The sequence below is a fragment of the Nematolebias whitei genome, chromosome 9, assembly GCF_014905685.2.
Source record: "Nematolebias whitei isolate Nwh7 chromosome 9, NemWhi1, whole genome shotgun sequence".
NCBI lineage: Eukaryota > Metazoa > Chordata > Actinopteri > Cyprinodontiformes > Rivulidae > Nematolebias > Nematolebias whitei.
The window spans coordinates 34,262,717-34,276,120 of record NC_056506.1 but is presented as its reverse complement, the minus strand read 5'-3'; the positions used below and the strand labels follow the sequence as shown (position 1 = coordinate 34,276,120).

At 39.1% G+C, this 13,404-nt stretch overlaps 2 protein-coding genes across 2 annotated transcripts; one reads left to right on the top strand and one right to left on the bottom strand.

Moving 5' to 3' along the window:
• Positions 1-99: 99 nt before the first annotated feature.
• On the bottom strand, positions 100-6,305 carry alg3 (ALG3 alpha-1,3- mannosyltransferase). Its single transcript, XM_037681685.1, has 9 exons — positions 6,095-6,305; positions 4,122-4,221; positions 3,888-4,035; positions 3,536-3,696; positions 3,286-3,406; positions 3,008-3,213; positions 2,692-2,768; positions 954-1,098; positions 100-858 (listed from the first exon to the last, which is right to left on the bottom strand). Exons 1-9 carry the CDS (start codon positions 6,273-6,275, stop codon positions 678-680), a joined length of 1,320 nt encoding a protein of 439 aa, XP_037537613.1. The 5' UTR covers positions 6,276-6,305; the 3' UTR covers positions 100-677.
• A 31-nt stretch (positions 6,306-6,336) lies between these two features.
• mul1a (mitochondrial E3 ubiquitin protein ligase 1a) lies at positions 6,337-8,819 on the top strand. Its single transcript, XM_037681684.1, has 6 exons — positions 6,337-6,407; positions 6,902-7,045; positions 7,362-7,449; positions 7,564-7,684; positions 7,783-8,014; positions 8,137-8,819. Exons 2-6 carry the CDS (start codon positions 6,929-6,931, stop codon positions 8,650-8,652), a joined length of 1,074 nt encoding a protein of 357 aa, XP_037537612.1. The 5' UTR covers positions 6,337-6,407; positions 6,902-6,928; the 3' UTR covers positions 8,653-8,819.
• Positions 8,820-13,404: the final 4,585 nt, after the last annotated feature.

Sequence of the window (13,404 nt, the reverse complement as noted above, 5' to 3'; positions counted from 1 at the left end):
TGTTCACTGCATTTTTGAACGCACTTCAACCTGAAATTTTTGCTGTATTTTTTAACATTTTGTCTTGAAATTGTAGCTTTGACTCATAAGAAGCCCACAAAGCTCAATTACAACTCCCAACAGACAAACAACTACGACTGCTTACTGTTTATGTACAGTATTTTGTAAAAAATATGCAAAGAAAACTATTCGGAAATAAATCTTTTACAAAATTCTATAAAACTATGGCGGATATGCAGTCAACCTAAACTCCAGCATCTAATCTTAATTCTTTGGCAAACCACTTCAACGTGTTTTCCGTATAAACATAAAATAATCTGTGTCCATAAACTATGACTAAAGTAAAGTTTTAAATGGAAATACGTTTGTGTAATCCATATAATAAATTGGTTCTAAACAGCTTATTCCAGTTTTGTACCTAAATAAACCACCTGAGAATCCATCATTTCTCATCTCTTCAACTGCAAGTTTCAGCTACAAGCAATCACATGATGCAGGTATAGGTCTGCACCTACAGATTAGCTGTCGTCACTCAGTGATCACAGATGAGAAGCATCAAATGGCTGCTTTTCATCCACTCAGTCGACCACAGAGACCTCCCTTAGTATGGATGTTGTGAGGCTCAGGGCGGAGGCTGTTCAGCAGCTGATTGGGCTTCAGTCCGATCAAGCTGTGGTTCAGTGGCGTTTGTCCTTAACGGCTGAATGTTCTTGCTTTTCTGCCTGGGCTGAGTGTAGAGGTGGAGCGAGCCACAGACAGAGGAGCATGATGAGGTGACACACATGGAGGGCTGCAGAGCTGCCGTTAGTTGATGGATAGGTGTTCCATGAAAGCTCAATCAGTCCCAGGATCAGGACTCTGCACAGCAGGAAACAAAATACGTTTCTTTATGTGAACGATAGCTGGGGGTGTACAAAGATTTAGAAATAAAAACAGGTCAGAAATCCTTCTACCTGAGCAGGTGAGCCAGTTTCTTCACGCCTCCACTCCAGAGCAGGTAAGGCAGTGTGTGGAAGTACCACACGTAGAACTGGTAGTGCAACGAGCGGCTGAAGCACATGCCTATGAAGTTAGACGTAAACAGAATGAGCACTATCTGTAATCGTGTGTTAAGGCACAACAACAAGATTATTCATTTAATACCTGTCCAACAACAGACAGTTTGAATATTGACAAAGATAAACTTAAAACAAACAAACAAATAAACAACACTTCAACATCATTTCTTTCATTATTATAAAGTTCTGTCTCCTATGTACACAGAGGAAGTGCTGTGAAAGTTGCGTGGATGGAAAACAGTAAAGTTCGTGTTGTTTTATCACTAGTTCGATAAACCAGTGAGTGCATGTCTAAATCCTGACTAATCTAAAAGTTTTTAGGGTGATTTGGTGAGTTTTTAAGCTTTGCTAAATGAAAACAGTGTTGTGTTGGAAGAAAGAGAAATGTCAAAAAGATAGGATAAATTATTACCATACTTTCCAGCCTATAAGTCGTACCTTTTTGCCTAAAAAACATGTCCTGTAACTTATATGCCGAAGTGATTAATATATGATTTTTTTCTCCTATATTTATAAACCAATTTTTGACAAATGTGACCGTTTTCATTCATTCTGACAGAAAATATTGAACACTATCATTTTCAGCCGCTAGATGGCACTCGAGTTGTATGGCATGCCGTTGTGTCATGTAATAGGCAAAAGTGGCTAATAATGACAATCGGCTTGCCACAGACTGCCACCTTCGTCCAGCTCTGGGATCATGCCTGGAGCAACTGTCCAATCAGCTTCATTTCACTGTGCCGTCCCAGCGAAATGCAGCTAATTTGACCATTAAAGTGCATTTATTAAGGTTAACGTTAAACTGAGACACACCTTTACTATCATTTTGAGCAAACAATTGCTTTAAAGCATTAATCTTGTTAAATTCTTGTTAAAGGCCTCCTGTGCATGCTCCCACACCCGCCATTTGGCAGCCATTCGACTTTCGGCACAACACCGGCCCACATTTCCGGGTTGTCAGTAGTGATGCGTAACAAACGCGACGTGTAGTGGTGAGGCGTAATAGATACGACGTATACAGCAAAGCGACTTATTTATGTTTTGTTTTTTTTCCACTTTATTAGACATATTTGGACTGATGCGACTTATAGGGTGGTGCGACGTGTATGGCGTAAAATAAGGTAAATATCCCCCCTTTGAGATCATGATGCAAATGAATGTGTTTTTATGGTTCTGTCTTCTATAGAAACTGACAGAACCCGGACTTTAAAAGCACATGACATAAATACAGTAAATAAACCTTTGATGGGCCCTCATGTTTCTGAACGGTCTCTGCTGTCCATCAGTAGCATTAAAATGCACTTTAAAGCTGTGTGTGAAATGTGAAGACCTCTAGTGGGTAAGCTTTAAGTTGAAACAAACACCAGAACATAAACACAAAAGTGAAGCAGAAATTAAGACACTCCCTAGAGATTAATAATGATTAGTCTGTTCTGGTCCACAGTAGAAACAGAACTAAACATCTTACAAAATGCTCTTTGAAAGATCACAAAAATATACATTTTTTCATTATTTTCTATTCTAATGAAAAAAATTAAACATATATTTCATTTCTATCAATAGATTCCAGGTCAAAGCTGTAATGAAAAGCTACAATGTTCTTTAGGTGGGAACAGACTGAAAAGAAGGATATGATCCACAGTGCTGCTCTGAGCAGAGAGTTTCCTGTTGTTTGGTTCCTTGAGGAGTTCAACGATGCTTTCTCCTGGTCTGATAAAAGAAAACAGGCTTTATTATGGGATATACAAAGTTTCTAATAGTATATGAAGGTCTAAAATGTAAACAACTGATTCTGAAACAGGTCGACATTTCCCTGTTACCTCCAACAGTACACTAAAACAGTGTAGACTTGTGTTAGAAAAAAAATATCAACAGGGTCCAGAAAACCAGCTCGTCTGGCCTGGCATATCTCATGCGTAGCACTGATGGACAACTGAAGTCTGTCTCACCTCTTCCAGCGGCGGAGAGCAAAAAGCAGCAGAGTGAGCAGGTGAGCTGCCAGCAGGAGCAGGTGGAAGTAACGATTCAAGAAGAGCCACTCGGGCAGGAAGCGCCAGTTCACCGTCCACTTGAACAGGAACTGGCGGCCAAGATCAAAAGCCCGGCTTACATAACCAACGGGATTCTCCAAGAGGAAAGGGAGGCCTAGCAAAACCTGCGGTAAACAAGAACACACATGGAGATGAATGCTGCTATGATACGTTTGTATCATAAAAGAAGCATTTACCTGTATCGCTGCACACAGTAAAAGTTTAGGGATTGTTCTGATGAGACCGAACTCCCACACAAGAAGAAAAAGCAATCCGGGGGCGAAAAGAAGCACGTTCATTTTCACAGACACTGCTAAACTGTCAGAAAGAGAAGACGATTGAGTTGAAATTTCATAAAGTCACTCACATTTTAACATTTTGCAAATAAACGTGTAAAATCTGAACACTTGGAACTGAAGAGGGCATTTAAGAAGAGTTCACACTTGCCTATAAAGGCCACAGCCCAGAGTCCAGTATCCATCCATGAAGAGGTTGATGGCTGCAAACAGAAGCATCATGGCCACCGGATCGTTAAAGAGACGAAGCACAAAGATGGAGTGGATCCGATATGAGGCACAACACACGAAGAAGAACACGTAGGGCGGAACCTGGAAAATTTCAAAAGACGTCTAAATACAGCGTTCATCAAAAGAAAACATGCCCGTTTTTAACAAATTCATGCACATATTACATCTGAATGGCACGAGCTGATTTAAAGCGCTGAGTAAAGTTATGCAAGAATAAACCTTAATACTTTTTAACACAGTAAAAAAATGTTTAGACTAAAAACCGGACTAACCTTCTTTGTGCGGTTGTATATTCTGAAGACAAGCAGCAGTGTAAGGAGATAGAAACCTGCAAAAATGTACTGGCCCAGGTGGATGTTCACCCCACGGTTGGTAAGATAGTACAGAGCTGTGAAGATGTAGACGAACCCAGCAGGATACCTGCAACATCAGGGGGGCGGATAAATCCAGGAGGTCTGCATTGAAGGCAGGTAAGTCAATCACTGCTAAAAGCTTTTGGAACTCACACCAGTGGGCCAGTGTCTCCTTTCAGCTGGGTGTAGTCGTAGGTACCATTTATGACCCCCTCCACCTCATCCATGTAGGCTTTCCAGTCAATCTCAGTGTCTGCAGTAAAATAACACCAGAGATCATTTTTGACAACCACAAAACAAGATCCTCCCATGTCAAGCAGCACACATTAAATATCAAATAAGGCACTCTGTTGTTAATCCATGGCTCTTTCAACAGAATCAACAAGCTTAATATGAAAAAGTTGATTGCAGCAGCTAGAAAATAGCAAACGGCTAAAGGACCGATATTTTTATTTAAACAAACAACAGTTAAAACAGAGAAATATTAAGAGGCAATAATGGTTTTTCAAAGTATAATATGTCAGTAACATCCATTTGCTCTTTATTATATTTTATTTGCACTATAATTGTAAAAAATTCAATTAAATTCAATTCAAAAATACTTTATTAATCCCAGAGGGAAATTATTTGTTGTTGTAACTCGTTATCCTCATTTCATTAAGAGATGTTATAGATGCTGATGGCTGTAGGCAGGAAGGATCTCTTGTAAAGGTCCATCCCACAGTGGATCCTAAGAAACTGGCTGCAGATGCCGTCTGATCCGTCCACCCAGACTCGGCTGGCATCTCGGTTCACCCGGGCTGTAGGACCGCCTGAATGCCGGGCAGAACTCCTCTCAGAGTGATGGCCACTCCTCCCAGCAGTCTGCCGTGATCCTCGTTGCTGCGGACAGCCAACTGTAGGTGCCGAGGGACGATCCTGTCCTTCTGCTGTCCTGAGCCGTGTTTCCTGCTAGTTCCAGGATCTCAGTGATCAGGCACTCGAGCACAGTTGGCAGGTAGATGAGAATGCGTCCACAAACTATCCTTTTCAACTCATTTGAGATTTGGGGCTGTAGTTGAGATATTATTTGAGCTTTTGAGATGTTAATCAGCTGCTGTTGGTTATAGAAACTGCCTTGTTGCCATGGTTACGCATCATAACAAATGTCCAAAACTAAAAAGTTTCAGTAAAAATCCTTCCAGCTGCACAGCATCTGATACCAGAGGAAACAGTCATCCAAAAAATGTGACTTACATCCAGAAAAAGAGGAATTAAAGTTTCCAAAAGCAAATTCTAGAAAAAAATTGTAGCAAATTCTAGAACACTAGGAATTAATGCATTTATCTCAATACATATTTTCTTTTAAAAACTTTTAGAATATTCATTGTGCATCAGGATAATTCAGCAATATTATACAGTCATCTACATTTGCCAAAACACATTAGACTCTGTACTAACGATTACCACAAGCTACGGCGCTAGTAACAGAGTGTATACATTTTATTATCACATTATCATAATAGACAATGAGTCACACATCATTTTCTTTACATTTTGCTTCCAAATAGGCAAATGCTCTTAAAATCTTAAAAATGATAGCTGCTCTGCAGTCATCTATCATACTTTTTCATGTTAAGTCACTTTACTCTGACAGATGAAGTATATGAACCAAAAAGCTTCCAAACTCAAGGAACGAACCAATGTTCTGTCTACATTTTAACTAATATATATATATAATCTTTGTATATTATTCAGTATGCTATTCTTTTACAATTTTTAACATTTTGAATAAAATATAAATGATGCAAAAACGTTAGAAAAGCTAGGATGACATACTTCTCTGTACCAAGCTTTAATTGTTGTGCTGCAGTCTTAGTTATAATGCCTGTATAATACTGAACCACCAAGTCACAATCAAACTTTGATTTGTAGGAAAAATTAAAATCAGACGGCTGTTGAAAATAAACCTTTCCGTTTTAAACTAAAACAAAGCAGGTTATTGTGATCGGAGTGACACCTGTCTGTTTCCTTGACAGGTGGCCGAGTTGCGTTAAGGCTTGCTAACGCTAGCTAGTTAGCATTCGGATGCATTGAAAACAGTGGCAAAACACCGGAGCGTGCTAACTAGCAGCGCGGCTACTTACACGCTACTTTCTGTATGACCCATAGGTTGATTCCAATCTCCAGGAACCACAGCACTGAAACAACCAGTAACGTGTACTCCGTCTTGAATAACACTAAATGCTTGTCCTGCCAGAGCGACTGAAATTTCCCCCACATAGGGGATGGGGAAACGGGACTCTTTCTCCGCACACCTCCTGCCATCTCGCGAGGGAGACGTGGACGAGAAAGACCGTAACGGACATGCGCAAGGCGTTTAACACGTGACGTTTCCAAATTCCACGTCACGTGACAATGAGCTAACCATAGCTTGACAGGTTTCTTTTTTTATTCCAGGTAAGAAAAACAAACACTTTACCTGAATTTGCTCAAAAAATGTAGTTTTTGTACGTTTGAAAACGCACATTTTGTCATAACTCATAATGTATTTTAACGTGAGGTGGTTAGAAAGTGTTGATTTTATTGATGTTGCCTTAGCAACGTTAGGCTAACAGCTAACAACAGAATAAATGAAAGTTAAGATAACCCCTAACTAACGCTACTAAAAAGTTGTCAATAGTATGTACAATTCAAGAAGAAATTTTGGTTTTATTATGCTTGATTTACAGAATCACTCACTGGATTACAATAATTTGCACAAACAATGATTAAGTCAACACACATGTTTCATGTTATCTTTTAAAGCCAGGGGGGAATCTCTTTGTGTTTTTGTTACCCACTTATACCCAATAATCTGTGTAACTCTGTTACATGTCACAATGAGTGTTTGGGCTTTTTACCATTTAAAATGTAGGAACTGATGGACTCATTGTTCTTTAAAATTGTTGCAGGTACTTGTTTGTCTGGTTTTAGAGGGAATGGATGGATTTCCTGTGACGCTCACAGAGGCAGTTTGTCTTGGTGCCAGCCTTGCCTTCTCAGGCTTGTTCTACTATCTGTATAAGAAGAACAAGACAACTATAAAAAAACTTGAAGTTTGTATTTTTTTATGAAACATACTGTATTTTAAAACGTATTGTTCTTCAGAACAGTTTTTGATGTGTCTGAATGCTAGTAGTTAAGGGTTGTTTGAATCCAAATGATCAGAAAACAAAGGCACCTATGTGTTCTTGCAGCTCTTTGTGTCAAATATACACTTTGCCTTATTCTTTTGCTGTTGTCTAAAAAAATAATCTTATTGGAAGGATGCTCTTAAAGGTCATGCAACGCTGTGTGCAGTTTTGCCAACTTAGAAATGTTTGTATTTACTGCTCCTTTTATATTTTAATGATCTGTATGTCATTTTATCAGAGTGCTCCACATTTCACTGTCGATGGAAAACTTAAAGAGCTCTTGAAAGTTACTCCAGGGGCATGTCTACAATATGCTGTTATTGAAGGTGATCAGAATTTATCTGGTTTTATACAAGGGCTTACAGAATTTCTTTCTTCGTTGTAAATCACATACCGGTACTTCTTATTCTCACCACTGTTTGTGTGTTTATATGTTATAGGTACTGTGAAGAGTGAAAAAGAGCCTCTGGCGAGTCACTTCCATAAAGAAGTCTTTGGTGTGTTGCAGAAGTTCACATTAAAAGAGCACAAGCTGGTGTGGAGCGGTGTTTCACGCACATGGTGAGAACTGTGGTGATACTCGGATATTTTACAAAACTGTACATTTTAACTGCGTTTAAAGTGGTTGTGCTTTTTAAAAATTATTATTATTATTATAGGATGGATGCAGAGCAAATCTTGCACCAAAGAGTGAATGTGGTGCCCTTTTTATTGGTTGGATTAGATGAGACTTCAGTCAAAGTCCTGAGCCCTCTTGAAGCAGCTGGAACATACACAGAGATCACCTATGAGAAATTTACCCCTGCCAGTTATGCTTTTGGAGACCTTATAGGGCAGTATGTCAGTGGGGTAAAGCCTAAAGGACACCTGGAAATCGAGGAAATGCTGAAAGTCAGTTGTTAGATGAGATCTGTAACTCACTAATGAATACAAATTATATCAATACATTTAATTTTTTTATTTGACATTAACAAATCAATCCTAATACAATGCGCTTATATATTCTTTTATAGGTGGGCACGACTCTTACTGGTGTTGGCAAGTTGAGCTTGGATGCAGAAGGAGTTTTGCATCTCCAACCCCCCTCTGATGGTTCCCAATATTTCCTGAGCATGACAGACTTTGATACTCTGTGTATGGAGAATTACAGCATGGCTGTTTGGTGGAAGGTATTGGCCATTGCCTCTGCTTTGACAGGAGCAGCAGTCCTCCTCTGGGCTGGTCTGCGCTACTATCATCACCTGAAAAATAGCTGGGAGCAAGAGCGAGAAATAAGGGAATTTGCAAATCTACAGGCCGAAGCTGCAAGACTGCGAGCTAATGAAGCGAGACCTGAGGCTCCAGTAGATGAAGCAAATGATTATCCAAGAAATGTCTGCGTGATTTGTCTCGATCAGCCACGAGACTGTATCCTGTTAGACTGTGGACATGTATGCTGCTGTCACATCTGCTTCCTGGCCCTGCCACAACGAAATTGTCCCATCTGTAGACAGAACATTGTTAGAGTGCTGCCTTTTTATCAGCCCTGAGGCACCTGTGTGACCTCAGAAGACTCAGACACCACGCAAACTGTGCCTCTTTACAGATTAAAGTTACTTCCTTTTTAATTAGTAAGTACATTAAAGGATACTGGCACAAACAGTTCTCAGTGGGATACGAGTATATAAAATCTGTACAGGGGTAGTGAATAACACAAGCAATAATAAAACGACGGTAATTTAAGCAAAACAAATGTATATTTCCCAAATGTGCATTATTAAAAACGCTGCTAATTTATCAAAGTCACAGATCTGTACTGTATTTTTTTCTTCCATAAATGCACATGCTTGTTGACAGCGCCTGGTGTCTGAAAAGACTTCAGAGAAAGGAGACATGGAGGCACCATTTGTGCCACTTCTAACTAGCAGCAAGTTGACACTGATACCAGCAGCAATAAAAAGCCAGCTCTAAAGGTATTTTCAGCAGCACATATTAAAGCAAATAGATGCAAGTGAATAAAATACAGGCTCATGTCGAGATGAAAAGTAAGAACTCGGATCCTATACATTTTTTGGCTAAGAAGGTTTCACAAATTCTTTAAACCAACAAAAAGCTGCAGTTTGTGGGCTATTTGGCATCTCTGTGAAAAAAAATAGATTCAATTTGCTTATTTTGATGGAACAAAATATATTACGCTCAAACTGGAATTTTATGCATTTGGTCAGCAGAAACAAATGGTCAGAATTGCTGTTTCTACCACTAGATGTCCATCTTCACTTATGATGCAGATCTTTTTCAGGCCGATTGAAGACACTGATTCCAGCAGCTAATTTTTACAACACATGTAATTATCATACACTTTGAGGTCCTGTTTGTATCAAGCTGAACACTGCCAAACATCTTGAATGAGATTATTCTCTAATTGGCTTTGGTATATAAGCTATGCTTTGTAATGCTTCAATGAGGTACAAGTTCTAGTCCATTCCAGCAATTTGGCACAGGTTGACATGTCTCCACTGTTTACATTCATCGCTGTAAAATTCTTTTTAGAGGTTGCTATTATTCGTGTGTGTTTATTTCCACGCAAAAGAATAAGATGAAAAGATAATGCTTTTACTTGTATGTGTGCATTCGTTTGTCCGTACCGTTAGCAAAATATCTCATCTATAAAATAAAAAAAATAAAATAAAAAAAGCAAAATATCTCATCATCACATAGATTTCAACGAAACCTTCAGAAAGAAATCACTGAACGTATATCAACAACTGATGAATGTTTGGACTCAAGCCAGTTTAACATGGCTGCCACAGTCAACTGAGCCTACATGCAAAGGGCTAACTGCATGCAGCTCAGTGAATTTTAACCTACTTAGTGAATTTTACAGATACTGAGATAAAATTTGGTGTAGTAGATAAATAATACCCCCCACACACTCCAAGTGCTAACAAATCACATGACATTGCAATATTTAATAAGATGGTGCATACCATTTTTTATTTATTTAAGCAAAATGGCTCCAGCCATCATTTCTTAGCACAAAATGATCTTGGTCTATGACTCTGACATGAAAGGTTGTGGTCGATATGCATTCCTTAAAGAATGCTAGACCTTCATGAATTTTGCAGAGTGCTATAATTTGTGTGTCACAGTCATTTGCATCCTGAAAGCATTGGAACCTGAACCAAAGCACAGCAGATGAAGGCAAGTGTACAATAGGGTATTTAAATAAGAATGGCACAGCTCCAGCTCTGCAGAACAAAGTTCTGATGAATCTTTGAAAATCGTAACGCATGCCCTTGTGTGCTTTTTCTCCACGTAGCAGAGCCAGAGCAGAGAGCTGTTTCTTTTCTTTCTTTCTTTCTTTCTTTCGTTGACACTGCTGACCAGGTTTTTCACAGACACTCCAACAGAGATGCATTATCTTGGGAGACAGAGCCATCACAGCGGGGCCCTAGTCCATGATGCCAATTACCGCTGTCACCATCTGCTTTGGGCATGCAGTGAAATGTGGGATAGATGACCTATTTTCTGACAGAAGTGTGTGACTGCAGAGCTTCTCTGTTCATCAACAACAGAAGTGCTTCCTCCCTGAAGAGAGAGAGAGATAGAGAGAGAGACAGACTCGATCGAGGAAAATACAGCCCGATTAGAAAAAAGAAGTCTTGTTTGGATTTTTATTTGAAGCAGGCTGCATTTATACCGTAAATGATACGTGATAACGTGATAATATAAATTGTAGATAACGGGATGTCCAAAATTTAAAGTCATTCTAAATTTGTACAAGTTTTTAAATGCAGTTCTTTGCAGACTGCTGAACCGCAGTCCATCTTTACTTTGAAGAAATTCAGCCTCTCTAAAATGCTCTTTTTACATCCAGTCCTCTTACTGACCTGCTGCCAATCAACCTAATTAGTTGCAAAATGCTCCTACAGCGTTTCTATTTCATACTACTGTACTTACTTTTACATCCTGTTGTTGACCCTTGTCCCAACATTTTGACATGTATTGCTGCCACCAAATACCTCCCCCCGTTTGTTAGTTTAAACATTTGATATATGTACTATACTTCACTGTGAATGAAGTGAGTTTATGAAATTTACAAATACTGTGTTTTGTTTTTATTCACATTTTACAAATGTCTCAACTATTGTAGACTTGGCTAAAAGGTTTCTGTGGAATGAGGAAGGGGAGTCCTGATACTAGTTTTCTTCAGACCAAGTACAATTGCAAGTACTTCAGAATCGGTACTTGCCAATAATGAGTACAAGTACCCAGTAGTTAATGAGTTAGTACTTTAACATTACACAGTCACTGTAGAAAAATATTTATCTAACAGTCTGCTGTCCTAATATCTACTCTGTTTGTCTTAGAACATCTCAGAATTATTGATATTTTTGTCCTTATTTACTTGTGAAGCAAAAGACACATAAAGCATAAAAGTAGTATTAGTTTGAAGTATCTGGGTGTTTTTATGAGTACAAGTATGAGTAACTGAGGCAGATATTGGGCCCAATACCAGTATCGATAATGAGGCACCATTAGAATGAAGTATTACATTGGGGTCTATTATATAATGTCATCCATCCATCTACCCGCTTCTTCCTTTCCAGGTTGTGGGGGTCACTGCCCATATCCAGCCATCACTGTGAGAGAGGTGGGGGACACCCTGGACAGGCTGTAAGTCTATCACAGGGACACATAGAGACAAACGAGACAACCATTCACTCTCTTACTCACACCTAGGGACAATTTAGTTACTAATCAGCCTAACATGCATGTTTTTGTCTGTGGGAGGAAACCGGAGTACCTGTTGAAAACTCACACAAGCACGGAGAGAACATGTAAACTCCATTCAGGAAGGCCTCCGGCTGGGATTTAATCCAGCGACCTTCTCACTGAGAGGCAACAGCTATACCAACTGAGCCACCGTGCCACTATTTTATAAAGTTGTCCTGATATTTACTTTTCATGTGTGGAAAAAGGAATGACCAAATATTAGGAGCAGCTCTCACTTTGACTTAATGGGTTATGTTAATAAATTCATGTTGATTCATCAATAAATGTCCAGATTAGATATCCTGTAGGTAATAGAATTTTGCCAATGTTTATTGAACTATTCTGTTATTTCTGAAACATTTATGTTTCACTTGCGCTTCATGCCTTCTTGGACTGTTTAAACTCAACAGGAACAAGAGACATAAGACAAAGAAATGATAATGAGCTTTTTGTGTGAGAGGTAAAATAAAATGTGTAGAAAGATTTCAACGTGAAGTTACAAGTTATTAAAACGTTTTTATAAATACACAAAGATGGGTCAGATGTAGCAAAACATGGGATATATTTTTTAGTTTCTGAACGGTTTCAGGATCTAAAACAACATTATGCCTCTTTTCCATAGCCTCTCTTCAGCACATTTGAAACTTTGGGTGAAATTAGCTGTAATGCTCTGTATTCTGCCTTTTACCTCCAACAGATTCACAACAGTAGAAACTTGAGATCAGTTTTTTTTTTTTTTGAGGAAACATGGGCAGATTTATTTCTGGTAGTAAAAAATAGTGAGCTCCATGCTACAGTTTTTGTTGCTTTAGTCACAGCTCAGATGCCTGTGAGGAAAGCATTACTCGCCCACTGGCTTCAAGCTGCTCCTGTAGTGGCCCACCATGCTTTGTGTTTATTTTATGCCTTTATTGCAAACTCTAATTGCTCAAACATCTTGTTTATTCCCAACTTACATCATATGTTGGACTCCTTGGTGTAAAAGTAGCTTGTTGGGGTAAGACGACTTATAAAACGAAGCTTAAATGACATTTTAAAATCACATTAAACCACACTTAACAAACTTTTGACCACAGCTTTAGCACTCGTGTGCACGGGCTGTGAAAAGTGGAGCACACAGCACAGTGCACAATCCAGGTGTGAGCATTTCTCATTCAGTTACAACAAGCTCACCCATCCAGCAGCAGGAGCTCAGCCAATGTTCCTACAATCCACTGACGGATGTTTATGGCAGAAAACAAACAGCATTAATCCTCATGTGAGACGAAGACATACAGAGTACTGTCACTTGGTCAGTGACTGCAGATGGTGTGTGTGTGTGTGTGTGTGTGTGTCCACTCACTGCAGGTACATTTTTAATTTCCTTGAAAATAGAAATAACTGCTGTATATCTACATCTTAATGAGTCATTTCCTCAATACTGATTTTAAATCCAAGCATAAACACTACCTGTCTAGCAGGACTTCCTGCATAAGCCTAACACACACACACACACACACACACACACACACACACACACACACACA